The 14499-nt window shown below is 44.9% G+C and overlaps 1 protein-coding gene across 6 annotated transcripts in view; it reads right to left on the bottom strand.

Annotated features, from left to right (window-relative positions):
- Positions 1 to 14499, bottom strand: part of LOC117354776 — a 209284-nt gene that overhangs the window by 56673 nt on the left and 138112 nt on the right. For all 6 annotated transcript variants that reach the window (XR_004538249.1, XR_004538248.1, XM_033932741.1 and 3 more), the window contains exon 13: positions 5028 to 5202. Coding sequence is in view for 4 of the 6 variants with exons in the window: in XM_033932741.1 (XP_033788632.1) it covers positions 5028 to 5202 (175 nt within the window). In the remaining 2 variants the exon portion in view is untranslated. The remainder of the gene's footprint in view (positions 1 to 5027; positions 5203 to 14499) is intronic.

Consider the following 14499-nt stretch of genomic DNA (forward strand, 5'->3'; position numbering starts at 1 on the left):
ACACAAGCCTTGAACACTTATGATTTTAAAGTGTTTGACGCTTGTGCAGATGAAGATAGAGCTTGCAGAGATAGGGCTGGGACAGGAAAAGAGCTCGCCAGGATGGGACGGGAAAATGAATTACACGGGGATGGGGAAAAATTTGTCCCTGTGTCATTCTCTAATTCTCAACATTTATTGTAAACAGATAATAATGCGTCTGTATTTACCGAAGAGGATATACACAACATACCGGGAAACTGACAGGGTTGACGGTCAGTCTAGAAGAGGTATGCAGGCAGATTGATAGGCTTAAAAATGATAAATCCCCGGGACCGGATGGCATCCATCCGAGGGTAATCAAGGAACTGAAAGGGACTATAGCTTAACTGCTTCAACTGATAGCCAATCTGTCGATCAAACTGGGAAGGATTCCAGAAGACTGGAAAGTGGCGAATGTTACGCCCATCTTCAAGAAAGGTTTGAGAGGAGATCCGGGAAACTACAGACCGGAGAGTCTGACCTCGGTACCAGGAAAGATGGTAGAGGTGCTGATAAAGGACCGCATCATTGATCACCTTAATGGACACAATCTAATGAGGACCAGCCAGCACGGCTTCAGCAAGGGGAGATCTTCGATAAGGTCCCGCATGAATGACTACTGTGATAAATTGTGAGCCATGGAATTGAGGGTGACATACTCATGTGGATAAAAAACTGGTTGGTGGATAGGAAACAGAGAATGGGGGTAAATGGACAATACTTGGACTGGAAAACGGAGTGCCCCAGGGTTCGGTGCTTGGACCCGTGCTCTTCAACATATTTATAAACGACCTGGAAATTGGTACGACAAGCGAGGTGATTAAATTTGCAGACGATACGAAGCTATTCAGAGTAGTGAAGACGCAGAAGGATTGCGAAGACGTGCAACAGGACATAAACACGCTTGAGAAATGGGCCGTGATATGGCAAATGAGGTTTAACGTGGATAAGTGTAAGGTGATGTATGTCGGTAACAAAAATCTTATACATGAATACAGGATGTCCGGGACGGTACTTGGAGAGACCTCCCAGGAAAGAGACTTGGGAGTACTGGTCGACAAGTCAATGAAGCCATCCATGCAATGTGCGGCGGCGGTGAAGATGGCGAACAGAATACTTGGAATGACTAAGAAGGGGATCATGAACAGATCGGAGAAGGTTATCGTGCCTCTGTACCGGGCCATGGTACGCACTCACCTGGAATACTGCGTCCAGCACTGGTCGCCGTACATGAAGAAGGACACAGTACTACTCGAAGGGTCCAGAGAAGAGCGACTAAAATGGTTAAGGGGCTGGAGGAGTTGCCATACAGCAAGAGATTAGAGAAACTGGGCCTCCTCTTCCTCGAAAAGAGGAGACTGACAGAGGACATGATCGAAACATTCAAGATACTGAAGGGAATACTTAGTAACATAGTAACATAGTAGATGACGGCAGATAAAGACCCGAATGGTCCATCCAGTCTGCCCAACCTGATTCAATTTAAATTTTTTATTTTATTTTATTTTATTTAGTAGATAAAGACAGGTTGTTCACCCTCTCCAAGGTAGGAAGAACGAGAGGGCATTCTCTAAAGTTAAAAGGGGATAGATTCCGTACAAACGTAAGGAAGTTCTTCTTCACCCAGAGAGTGGTTGAAAACTGGAACTCTTTTCCGTAGGTTGTTATAGGGGAAAACACACTTCAGGGAGTCAAGACAAGGTTGGACAAGTTCCTGCTGAACCGGAACGTACGCAGGTAGGGTTTATCTCAGTTAGGGCTCTGGTCTTTGAACTGGGGGCCGCTGCAGGAGCGGACTGCTGGGCGCGATGGACCACTGGTCTGACCCAGCAGCAGCAATTCTTATGTTCTGTACAATATTATGCTAATTGTATAATAAATCAAGAACAAAATGAACATTCATATTTAATACTTCCCTCCCCTCCCAGTCTTAGGGACCCATACAGGAGGAAACCGATGTGAAGACTGAATATTCATTACCAGGTTTTATCTTACTAATAATATCGGCAACATTGAGCCTTTTTGTCTTTACCATCTAGCAATGTGCACTCCTGACAATGAATGGAGCATTCTATAGAATTTAATAAGATGACCGAAATTCTAGAGCGGTCAGTTTCGTCATCTGATACTTGTGAAGAGGCATTTTCAGGGTCCCCATCATTCTCTCTCAGATTTTGTTCAAAATTTGAACACAGAACTATCACTGCATTAAAAAAAATCACTGAGCTAGACCTCCCTTGTTTTACTGAGTGCTGGTAGAATCATGTACAGCAGTGAATAAAATGTCATTTGTAGCTGCTCATAATTGATGAAAAATACTCCGTTTTGACAATCCAGTTTCAGCGATGCTAGTATGAGCATCATGGATGCAAAAGCCCGCTTTGTTAGAGTTTGTTGTGACAGATTTTGACCAGTTGCTATAAGTAGATTCAGACTTCAGATTTTTCTCATTGATTATTATCCTTGCACTGGACACAACACTCTCAAATTTGCAGCAATTCAGTATGAATAGCTGCATCAGATCACGCCTTCAAATTTTGCACCATTAACACAAGGGCTGAAATATGTCAAATTTCAGGGTCAATTATAAAAAAAAAAAGAGAGTCTGCCTGAATCTTTTTCTATCTGAGAGAGAAAATATTATTCTACACGATTTATATTTGTTTTGCAACTCTTATTGAAATATAAATTTGCTTAAAAATGTGGAATATTTTGTGTGCACGGTCCATGATATACATATATCACAAAGCAAGAAAATGTATATCAAATAGGTGTTGTGTTGCTCTATGGTTCCTTGCCACTTCTGGTTTCCAAATGAGCACACCAGTATCCCCATCGGCATAGAGGCCACGCCCAAAAACCATGCAACAACAGCCATGGGTGGGTTTCTTTTCCGCAGGTTCCCAAGCCTCTTTACACTATGGTTTATCTTGCCAAATGGATTACAGCATTTTTTTTCTAGAAAAGGCTCATATTCAGTGAAGAAAAGAGCTTCATGATGAAGGCAAACTTGGGATGCTTGATCTAGGTTTGCTCTAAAACGTCTGATCAGTAGCTTCTGCTCATAATCAGTAAAATCCTCAAATCTTTTCAATGCAGCTTTTTTAGCATGGACAATTACATGGCACTTTGATGCATCAAAGCTAAATCCTCTTCAAAGTCTGACATCTATAACCTAAAAATCGAACACAATATGAATCAGATATCTTGGCACAGGTTCCAAAAATTTTAAAATACCTGACTAAAGCAATAAATAAATGGCTAAAATGGTTGATTATAATGGGTTCAACAAGGTCTACTTAAGCCTATCAATTCTGAGAGTAAAAGCGATTTCAATACATGGAAAATACAAATGGTACAAAAATGGTATACGGAGCAACCAACTGATAAACCCAGCGCTGCCTTCACTGGAGAATGAACAGCAAATGTTAAATGTTGTTGAAGGTAGGCTATAAATAAATAAAACTACAAACTATGTATCTTATAGAGTAAAATGTTCCCTTTCAAAAGTGTTGCTTTTAGGAGGATATAGGCAGACTCTTTTTTTCTTATAATTGACCCTGTGTCAAAGATGCCAAATTTGAAGGAATGTTATGATGTAGCTCTTCATACAGAATTCCTGCAAATTTGAGAGTGGAGTGTCCAACGCAAGGATAATCTATGATAAAAAGCTGAAATCTGTATTTACTCTTGCTGTGGAGCTATAACAGCTGATATGCAACAAACTGCGACACATTTTTGGGCACACTTTGAGCAAAAGTTTCAGTTGGACTTTGGTGTCCATGATGCTCATAACAGCATCGTTACAAGTAGCACGATTATTCTCAATTTTGCAAGCAGCTAAAAATGATACTCTATTCATCACTGTGCACAATGCTGCTTACATCCAGCTAGACAAGTGGATCCAGCTCAGTGATTATTGCCGGTAGGAATCTAAAATCTTAGGAAATTTCTCTTAGTACCCGGACTACTCTATGTGCTGATTTTGAACAAAATCTGAAACATAATGGTGGGGACCATTAGACCACTTGGCATGGAATGAACCTTCAATAAGACATCTATAAATCTATCTTGTTTTTTCAAAAATGGCCATTTTTCAGATATCTGTCTACCTTTTTGAACCATTAAAAAAAACAAAAACCAACAAGCCATTAGTATGTAGAAGGGACCAGCATTTTTAATAGACTGGCCACACCGAAATCCCAGCAGAGAAGTGGGAGCACTGATTGACTTTCACATAAAAAGGCCAAGGTACACATCTCACCTTAACCCCCTTATAGCGTATGGGGAGCCCTCCAAAACCTACCCTCTAGACCAGTGGTCTCAAATCTGCGGCCCGGGGGCCACATGCAGCCCACCAGGTACTATTTTGAGGCCCTCGGTATGTTTATCATAAATAAAACAGTTTTTTGATCATATGTCTCTTTAGCTATAAATTACAATATTATGATTAAGACTTATCCAAAAGGAAAGATTTATAAACTATAAAGAGTTTTACCTCTTGCAAAATTGTCATTTCTTTAATAAGACATTATTTATTTCTGAGGCCCTCCAAGTACCTACAAATCCAAAATGTGGCCCTGCAAAGGGTTTGAGTTTGAGACCACTGTTCTAGACACAGCCCCGAGCTTGGGAAAGACGAGATGAGGTTCATGCATGGGTAGTGGGAAGAACAGGGAGGGGCCACGTGTCCTCTCTTTGGTGTGCCACAGAAAAACATTTATTCCATTAGTGTCGGAGCTCAAAAAAAGTTTGCGGGACACTATTACAGAGACAGAGGGAAAGAAATAGAGGAAGAAATGACAGGAAAATATGGCAAAAGAAGCAGAAAAGGAATAGAGAGAAAGTGGCTGTGGAAGAGAATAGAGCGTGATTATGCAGGGGAGAGGAAGAAGCACAAGCTTTGAGAAATCCCTCAGCTTGCAATTAGAGTTGCTTTCTATGAGGCTATGGCATAGTTAACTCAGCTGGCATCGCAGTGCCAGAACGAGAGAGGGCCCGTGTACCTGAAATGAGCTGCAGAGCTGCGTCACCATCCATGGACTGAATCCCGGTCAGCGTCAACGTAGAGAGAGCGGGATGAGCAGACAAAGGGAGCAACGAGCTTTCCACAATACTTGTGTTATCCAAATGAAGAGTGTGAAGGGACTTCAAATTCTGGACAGCACATAAGTCTGAGACCTGAAAGCAAAAGCCGATAGATCACCAAACAAGACAGAAAGAGATTGTCTAACTGGATCCCTCCACACAGATATCTCATAGCCACTTGGCACCCCACTATCCGGCACATACATGTGTGCCATAGAAAAGACGGAAGTGCGCAGCAACAGCATGGGGAGCCCCGTCTCTGTGCCAATCTGACGCCCTTGCAAATATGCACTATGTACATTCCGTCTTCATGGAGAATGCTACAGAAACTTTTTTCTGAGCACTCTTGAACTAGCTCGATCCCCTCCCCTCTATACCTTCACTCCTCAACCAGCTTAATCCCCTCCCCCCCAAATAAAAAAGGTTTAATCACCAGTAGCCACCTGCTCCCTTTCCAGGGCGAATACCTGCAGCTTTCTGTCTCCCTCCCTCCAACCCCTGTTTCTCTCAAACCCTGCCTGTGTACACAAACCCCAAGCTTTCATTCCTCCCTCCCCCTGGTGCTCATACAAATATAGAGACATATACTTAGCTCTCTTCCCCTCAACACATACCTATAGCCTTCTTTCAATCCACTTCCTCTAGAACATAAGAATTGCTGCTGCTGGGTCAGACCAGTGGTCCATCGTGCCCAGCAGTCCTGGGTCAGACCATCTAGCCCAGTAGCCCACCCTCACGGTGGTCAATCCAGGTCACTAGTACCTGGTAAAACTCCAAATAGTAGCAACATACCAGAATCTCAAAGAGTAAGCAAGATTCCGGAACCCCAAATAGTAACATTCCATGCAGAATCCCCAGAGTGGCAAGATTCCGAAATCCCCAAAGAGTAGCAAAGTTCCAGAATCCCAAAGAGTAGCATTCCATGCAGAATCCCCAAAGAGTAAGCAACATCCTATGCAGAATCCCCAAAGAGTAGCAACATTCTGGAACCCCTAAAGAGTAGGAAGATTCCATGCTATCAATTCAGGGTAAGCAGTTGCTTCCCCCTTGTCCGTCTCAATAATAGACTCCTAAGGTCACACACACCAACTAAATCAGTTCTTTATACATTGTTTAACCAAATAAACAACTTGCCTTGAGTTTAGCCTCCCATCCATTTATCTCAACGCACTCTGTACCACCCATCTTATCCCTATCTAATATAATAATAATAATAATTTATTTCTTATATACCGTTATACCATAGATTCAAAGTGGTTTACAACAAGAATCGTGCAGTGAGAGAATGCAGTGATTACAGCGAGAGACATATGTTTACAACAAGATACATATGTTTGGAACAGGATACATAAGATTAGGGCTGCTTGCAAGAAGATATATGCAATGAGAAAACAGGGAGTTTGCAATATGAAGCAAATGTTTTAGATCAGGTTACAGTATGAAATGGTTAGGACAGGGTACAAGAGATTAAAGCTGTTTACAGGAAGATATTTGCAATGTGAATAAGAGAGGATTACAGCAATATGCGTCGAAAGGGGAAGGGTAAAGGGAGAGAAAGGGCTTTCGGGGAGGTAACATTGGCAGAGAGGGAAAACTCAGGTTGCGTTAAAGAGACGGGTCTTCAGTGATTTTCTGAAGTCAGCGTATAATGTGACCTCGAGTATTGGTTTTGCTAGCCATGTGTTCAGTTTAGATGCTTGGAATGATAGCATTCTATCTAGGTACTTCTTGTAGTGACATGATTTCAGAGATGGGTAATTTAAGAGGATTGCTCAGTGAGAGGTCTTATTCGGGCAGTTGGTGAAGAATTGGGAGGCGAGGTAAGTTGGTAGCATCCCGAAGACCGCTTTGTAGCTGATGCAGGCAAACTTGAAGAGTATTCTGGATTCCACCAGCAACCAGTGGAGTATTTGGAGGTATGGGGGTGATGTGTTCCCATTTTTTTAATCCGAAGATGAGTCGGACTGCAGTGTTTTGGATTAATCTTAGCTTGTGAAGAGTCTTTTTATAAGCTCCCAGATATATGATGTTGCAGTAGTCCAGTGTACTCAAGATGGAAGCTTGTACGAGTAGTCGAAAGGATGATTCATCGAAGAATTTTTTGATAGTGTGGAGCTTCCATAGTGTTGAAATACTTTTTTTGAATATTAGATCTGTTTGCTTTTCTAGGGTTAGATGTCTGTCAAGGGTAACTCCTAGTATTTTTATAGATTGTGCGATTTCGTAATCTCTGCCATTCACGTGAATCTTGTTGTCTTTTATCTGTTCATTGGGAGAAGCCAGGGAAAATTTAGTTTTTTCTGTGTTCAGTTTGAGTTTAAAGGCCTTCATCCAAAGTTCTATTTGGTTTAGGGTATTGGATAGGAGATTAATGAAATTCGGCGACAGATCGGATAGTGGTAGCACAACAGTGATATCGTCAGCGTACACGTGGAAGTTGAGATTTAAGCTCTGTAGCAGGTGTCCCAATGAGATGAGGTAGATGTTGAAAAGGGTCGGTGACAACGGGGAGCCCTGGGGTAGTCCGCAGTTGTTATTCCAGATGAAAGAGAGTTTGTCTTCTTTGAATACTTGATAGGATCTGAGTTCAAGAAATCCCTGGAACCAATTGTGAATGTTTCCTGGGATGCCTATTGATTCAAGAAAGTTCAGCAAAATGGAGTGGCCAACTAGGTCGAAGGCACAGCTTAAGTCCAGTTGGAGAATCATTGCATTGGAGCCTTGACTGAGAAGGGAATGTAGTTAGTTTAGAAGAGAGGCCATTATAGTTTTGGTGTCAAAGCCGGGTCTGAAACCAGATTGGTTATTGCGTAATAGGTTGAATTTGTCTAGATAGGTATTTAGGTCAGCATTTACCAGGCCTTCCATTAATTTGGCAGCCAGAGGGATGTTTGCGATGGGTCTGAAATTGGAAATGTTGTTGGATGCTTCTTTTTTGTTCTTTTTTATAGAAGTTATAACAATTTGGCCCAGGTCTTCTGGGAACTTGCCAGCGGATAGTTGTAGGTTGATCCAGTTTAGAAGTTTGGCTTTGAAGTTAATGGGGGCAGATTTCATCACGTTTGGAGGGCAGGGGTCCAATCTGCAATATGATTTGGCGTATTTGTTGTAGTACTTGATGAACGTTTGCCAGTCAGTCTCCTTGATGTTTAACCAACTCATGTCGGCTTTTGAAGAGTCAGGGTCCTGGGGGATGGCGTAGTACCAGTGGGAGTCTTGGGTGCTTGGTAGGGCATATCTTGATTTTGTTATTTTTGAGTTGAAAAAAATCGGCCAGGTCATCTGCTGTGATCGTGGATTCTTCTATTGGGTTTGTGTGAGGGTGGGTATTGTACAAGTCATTGACTAGTTTGAATAATTTGTTGCTGTTTAAGGAGGTGTTACCTATAATGTGAGCGTAGAAGGTTTTTTTCTTCTTTATGATAGTGTTTTTGTAGTTTTTTAGCATTTGGCGCCAAGCGTCTCTAGACTCTGGTGATCCTAACTTTGTCCATTTCCTTTCTAATCTTCTTAGTTCTCTCTTTATTCCAAGGAGCTCTGGATCGAACCAGCCCGATAGGTTTCTAGGTCTAATCCTTCTTTTCTTCAGTGGGGCCATTTCGTTTAGGATTTGGGTGCTGGTGGAGATCCAGGAGCTCATGAAGTGGTTAGGATCCTCGTCATGGTTGTGGATAATATCGTAATGAGACCAGAATTCTATGGGGCTGAACTTGCCTCTGCTTGTTTGAAATAGTGAGGAGTTGTTCTTAGCTTTCATTGTAGTTGATATCTGTTGCCATTTCAGCTCGAAGTTGCATATTTTGTGGTCAGACCAAAGTGAGTCTGACCAGGTTTCTGATGTCCATCGGATCGTAGGATTTGATGTGTTAATTGCGGTCAGTGATACTATGTTCAGTTGGTGGCCTTTTTATGTGGGTTGATATCGGAGGAGAGTGAGGGAAGCCTAGTGAGGTTAGAAAGGACCAGAATTCGATGGTCTCTGGCAGATCTGGATTCTCTAGATGTAGGTTTAGATCTCCGCATAAGAGGTTGTAAGGTCCTGTTAGCGAATTGGTTAGCAGGAACTCCTGAAATTCTTCCTTGGCTGAGGACCATTTTGGGGGGGGGGGAATATATGCCAGAGTGATAGTTAGGGAGTTGGCTAGAAGTTCTGAATGAAGCTTTAGAGAAAGGATTTCCAAGGTGGAGGAGGATTTGGAGCTTAGCATGGTGCAATTTAGGTTGTCCTTAAAGATTACAGCCAGTCCACCACCCCTACCTCTTTCTCTTGCTAAGGAAAGAATTTTGAAGTTAGGGGGGAGGCATTCTTGGATGATAATGTCTTCGTCCGAGAGTAACCAAGTCTCTGTTAGTATGACGAAGTCAGAGTTGCTGTCAGTGAGCCAGTCGTGAATTAATTGGGATTTGTTCCTCATAGATCTTATGTTTAGGTAGGAACCTCTGAGGTTAGAGTAGCATAGTGGGATAATGGGGGGAGATGGGAAGCAGCTAAGTTTTTTAGTACTCGGGTTTTTTTGATATATGGTCTGGAAGGTCTGTGGAATGTTGTTAGGATTGGGATCTCTGAAGGGGTGGGGTCTGGGTCATCAAGGGTTACCTTGATATGTGTTGGAGGAAGTTTGGGCTTGGAGTTACATATAGAAGAGTAGAAGGTGGGGGGAGGGAGTAGGTAGGGGGTGCGGTTGCCTTGCTTCTTGAACCAAGTAGGTATAAGGTAATAAGTAGTGTGCACATGCTGTGGTGAAGGAGCGCCATGTTGTTGCGGTAGAGTTGCAGTAGTGCAAAGGCCGACTAGTGGCTTATTTGAAAGAGGGAGAGGGCGTGTTGGCGGGATACTGCAATAGTGCAGTGATTTACTTAAGAGTTGTGAACGAGCAAGCTGGTTCAACAGAATACCGGTTAAATGATAGAACAGTAGTCAGATAGTACAGTAGTCAGATAGCAGGTAGTGAGTAATCTGCCGTGGAGACAAATGAACAGTAGGTAATGTTTATAATCATATATAAGTCATGCCGCACTTGGCCGTCTTTTTGGCAGATAATTAGGCATTGGTTATGTAGCCAATGGTTTGTCCTTGAGTACCTAGATGTTGAAATATATATCTTTGAAACTTGAGATAGATGACAGGAGACAATGGGAGACTGGTTTCAATTCAGATGCTTGGATGGCTACGTGAGTGAACATAAGAATTGCCGCTGCTGGGTCAGACTAGTAGTCCATCGTGCCCAACAGTCCGCTCACGTGGTGGCCCTCCAGTCAAAGACCAGCGCCCTGAGACTAGCCCTACCTGCGTGCGTTCCGGTAAAACAGACTGCTCTTCTCAAGGACACAAAATAGTGCTGAAAAGACAATGAGCTATTTAACAGTGCTGAAAGGAAATGCAAGTCAGCAGGACACTCCATCCGGGAATCTACAACCTGCCATGCCAGGCCCCAAAAGTGAGGGCTAGCTGATGGACTGAATATACCAGTGTGAAGAATGGACAGTTCGAGAAGAAGAAAGTTCAAGAAGACATTCCTATCCTGGGACCCCCAGGGAAGAATGGAGGCGTGGACTAGGGGGTGGGCTTGATAAGACAGCAGATTTGCTCCAATAGGGCCAGGGACTTTGTGTAGAAAACCCCCTTGCTTTGGCAGAGTTTCTTTTAGAGAAGCTGCACCATACAGAAATATGCTAGCACTCTGTACGAGTTTTTTTTCTTCTCTCTGTTGGTGACGCTGGTGCGCCTCTTGTGAGAAGCTGCTGCCGCGGCTTTAAACAGAAAAATAACTTTTTCATGGGAGCCAGCCTTCGGAGAAGCTTTGGACACAGGGACGGATGCAAGAGGAGCTGCCACCGCGAAAAGCTTTAGTAAGGGAGCCAGCCAGACCGCAAGTGTGGGGCTGTTGTAAGCGCGAATCGGGAATCGGTCGAGGAGCTGCCGCTGCCCGAAGCTTTGAAATTTGGCAAGGGAGCCGGCCAGAAAAGAAAATACATGCTGCTGCCCTGCTGCACAGGGAATGGGGTGGGGGACTTCTAAAATGTAAGGTGGCCCGGCCTACCAAAAGCCCCAAGGCTGCATGGTTTGCAGGTAAGGGAGAAGGGTTCCTAATGGACAGTGGGGAAGGTACAAGTAAGGGAGAAGGGCTACTGCTGGACAGGGAGGAGGTAGAAGTAAGGGAAAAGGGCTGCTAGCACCTGTTAATGTAACGGGCTAAAAACTAGTTACTAGAATATAAGAACATAAGAAATGCCTCCACTGGGTCAGACCTGAGGTCCATCTTGCCCAGCAGTCCGCTCAAGCGGCGGCCCAACAGGTCCAGGACCTGAGCAGTAATCCTCTATTTATACCCTTCTATTCCCTTTTCCAGCAGGAGTGGGAACAGATCTCCTCAGATCAGTGGGTGCTGGACATTATACGGCAAGGACACAAGACAAACTTCTTTTGCCTCTCCCTGGATTTATTTTTGGACTGTCCTGGGTGGAGGCCAGAGAAGGCACTAAGTGGCGATTCTGTGGCGTCTCTTGGACATTCAAGCCATAGAGCCAGTTAACCATAAGAACATAAGAAATGCCTCCGCTGGGTCAGACCTGAGATCCATCGCGCCCAGCAGTCCGCTCACGCGGCGGCCCATCAGGTCCAGGACCTGTGCAGTAATCTTTTATCTATACCCCTCTATCCCCTTTTCCAGCAGGAAATTGTCCAATCCTTTCTTAAACCCCAGTACCGTTCGCTGCCCTATAACGTCCTCTGGAAGCGCATTCCAGGTGTCCACCACACGTTGGGTAAAGAAGAACTTCCTAGCATTCGTTTTGAATCTGTCCCCTTTCAACTTTTCCGAATGCCCTCTTGTTTTTTTATTTTCTGAAATTTTGAAGAATCTGTCCCTCTCTACTCTCTCTATGCCCTTCATGATCTTGTAAGTCTCTATCATATCCCCTCTAAGTCTTCTCTTCTCCAGGGAAAAGAGACCCAGTTTCTCCAATCTCTCAGCGTATGAAAGGTTTTCCATTCCTTTTATCAGACGTGGAATATACAATGTAAGCCTTCTGTTTTTCCTTCACGACGGATCCCCAGTGAGCTAAAGTAAGCAGCTTTTATTTCAAACTGTTTCATGGTAGTCCTATTATTAAGTTTCAATTTACTGATTTTGACTTTACCTCGCTCATTGTATTTATGTTTATATTTGGTCTTTTCACTACTGTTATGTTGTTAACAAAATTGTAAGATTTATGTGGAATTATACCTGCTGGAAAACAGCAGCATCCGGTAACTATTATTTGGGTTATTCTTCTCGATAGGCATCACTTTGCATTCGTCCACATTAAATTTCATCTGCCATTTGGACGCCCAGTCTTCCAGTTTCCTAAGGCCTTCTTGCAAATTTTCTAAGTCCACAGGTGAATAATTTCATGCCATGTGCAAATTTAATCACCTCATTCATTGTTCCAATTTCCAGATCATTTATAAATATGTTAAATAACACCGGTTCCAGTGCAGATCCCTGTGGCACGCCACCGTTTACTCTCCTCCATTGAGAAAAATGGGCACTTAACCCTACTCTCTATTTTCTGTCCAATAACCAATTCCTAATCCACAACAAAACATAGCCTTATATCACATGACTTTTTAATTTTCTCTGGAATCAATCATGAGGAACTTTGTCAAAAGCTTTCTAAAAATCTAGAGCACAAAAAGGAATACTGGATGAAAATGAAAGAAGCCAAGAGAGATGTGTCTGGCAAAAGCGCAGGCGTAAGAGCAAATGGGTAGAAATAGAAAAAAGAAACAAAAATTTTTACAGGTATATTAGTGAAAGAAGGAAGATGAAAAACGGAATTGCGAAACTGGAAGGAAGCTAAAGCTATGAACCACTATGTGGAGAGTAGTGCTGCCCGATTCGAATCGGTTTGTTTTTGCAAAAAAAAAAAAAAAAAAAATGGACTCACCGATTCAGCCCCGATTCAAGTTCATTCTTTTTTCATTGCCGGCCGCCGGACTCGTTCCCATCTAATGTAACTTCCGGTTTTGCGAAACCAGAAGTTGCATCAGAAGAAACAAAGGACGTGGGAGCGTCGAGGGGGGAGCGAGCAGACCTCGTGCAGAGGACCTCGGAAGCAAAGGGTATTTTTTTGGCTCTGTCTGTCTTCACATTTCTCCTCTCTTCCCCACAATTCCACATCCAGTCGAGTAAGTAACTGAACCGGCAGGGGGGCTGAGAATTGGCAGGAGGGCCTAAGAATCGGCAGGGGCAGCTGAGAATCAGCAGGGGTGGCTAAGAATCGGCAGGGGGGGACAAGAATCGGCAGGGGGGCTGAGAATCGGCGGGGGTGGGGCTAAGAATCGGCGGGGGTGGGGCTGAGAATCGGCAGGGGGGCTAGTGAGTCTTGGGGGCTGGGGATCAGCAGGTGGGCTGGTAAGTCTGGGGATGGAAGCTGAGAATCAGCAGAAGGGCTGGTGAGTCGGGGGGGGGCTGGGGATGGAAGCTGGGCATCGGCAGGGGGGCTGGTGAGTCTGGGGGGCTGGGGATGGAAGCTGGGAATCGGCAGGGGGGCTGGTGAGTCTGGGGTGCTGGGGATGGAAGCTGGGAATCAGCCGGGGGGCTGGTGAGTCTGGGGAGCTGGGGGTGGAAGCTGGGAATCAGCAGGGGGACTGGTGAGTCTGGGGGGCTGGGGATGGAAGATGGGAATCAGCAGGAGGGCTGGTGAGTCTGGGGATGGAAGCTGGGAATCGGCAGGGGGGCTGGTGAGTCTGGGGGGCTGGGGTTGGAAGTTGGGAATCGGCAGGTGGGCTGATGAGTCTGGGGGGCTGGGGATGGAAGCTGGGATTCAGCAGGGGGACTGGTGAGTCTGGGGGGCTGGGGATGGAAGCTGAAATTGGCAGGGGGATGGTGAGTCTGGTTGGCTGGGGATGGAAACTGGGAATCGGCAGGGGGCTGGTGAGTCTGGGGGGCTGGGGATGGAAGCTGGGATTCAGCAGGGGGACTGGTGAGTCTGGTGGGCTGGGGATGGAAGCTGGGAATTGGCAGGAAGGTTGGTGAGTCTGGGGAGCTGGGGATGGAAGCTGAGAATCGGCAGGGGGGCTGGTGAGTCTGGGGGGCTGGGGATGGAAGCTGGGAATCGGCAGGGGGGCTGGTGAGTCTGGGGGGCTGGGGATGGAAGCTGGGAATCGGCAGGGGGGCTGGGGATGGAAGCTGGGAATCGGCAGGGGGGCTGGGGATGGAAGCTGGGAATCGGCAGGGAGATGGTGAGTCTTGGGGGCTGGAAGCTGGGAATCGGCAGAAGGGCTGGTGGATGGAAGCTGGGAATCGGCAGGGGGGCTGGTGAGTCTTGGGGGCTGGGGATGGAAGCTGGGAATCAGCAGGGGGTCTGGTGAGTCTTGGGGGCTGGGGATAGAAGCTGAGAATCATT

This window comes from Geotrypetes seraphini, chromosome 2 (genome assembly GCF_902459505.1).
Source record: "Geotrypetes seraphini chromosome 2, aGeoSer1.1, whole genome shotgun sequence".
Classification (NCBI taxonomy): Eukaryota; Metazoa; Chordata; class Amphibia; order Gymnophiona; family Dermophiidae; genus Geotrypetes; species Geotrypetes seraphini.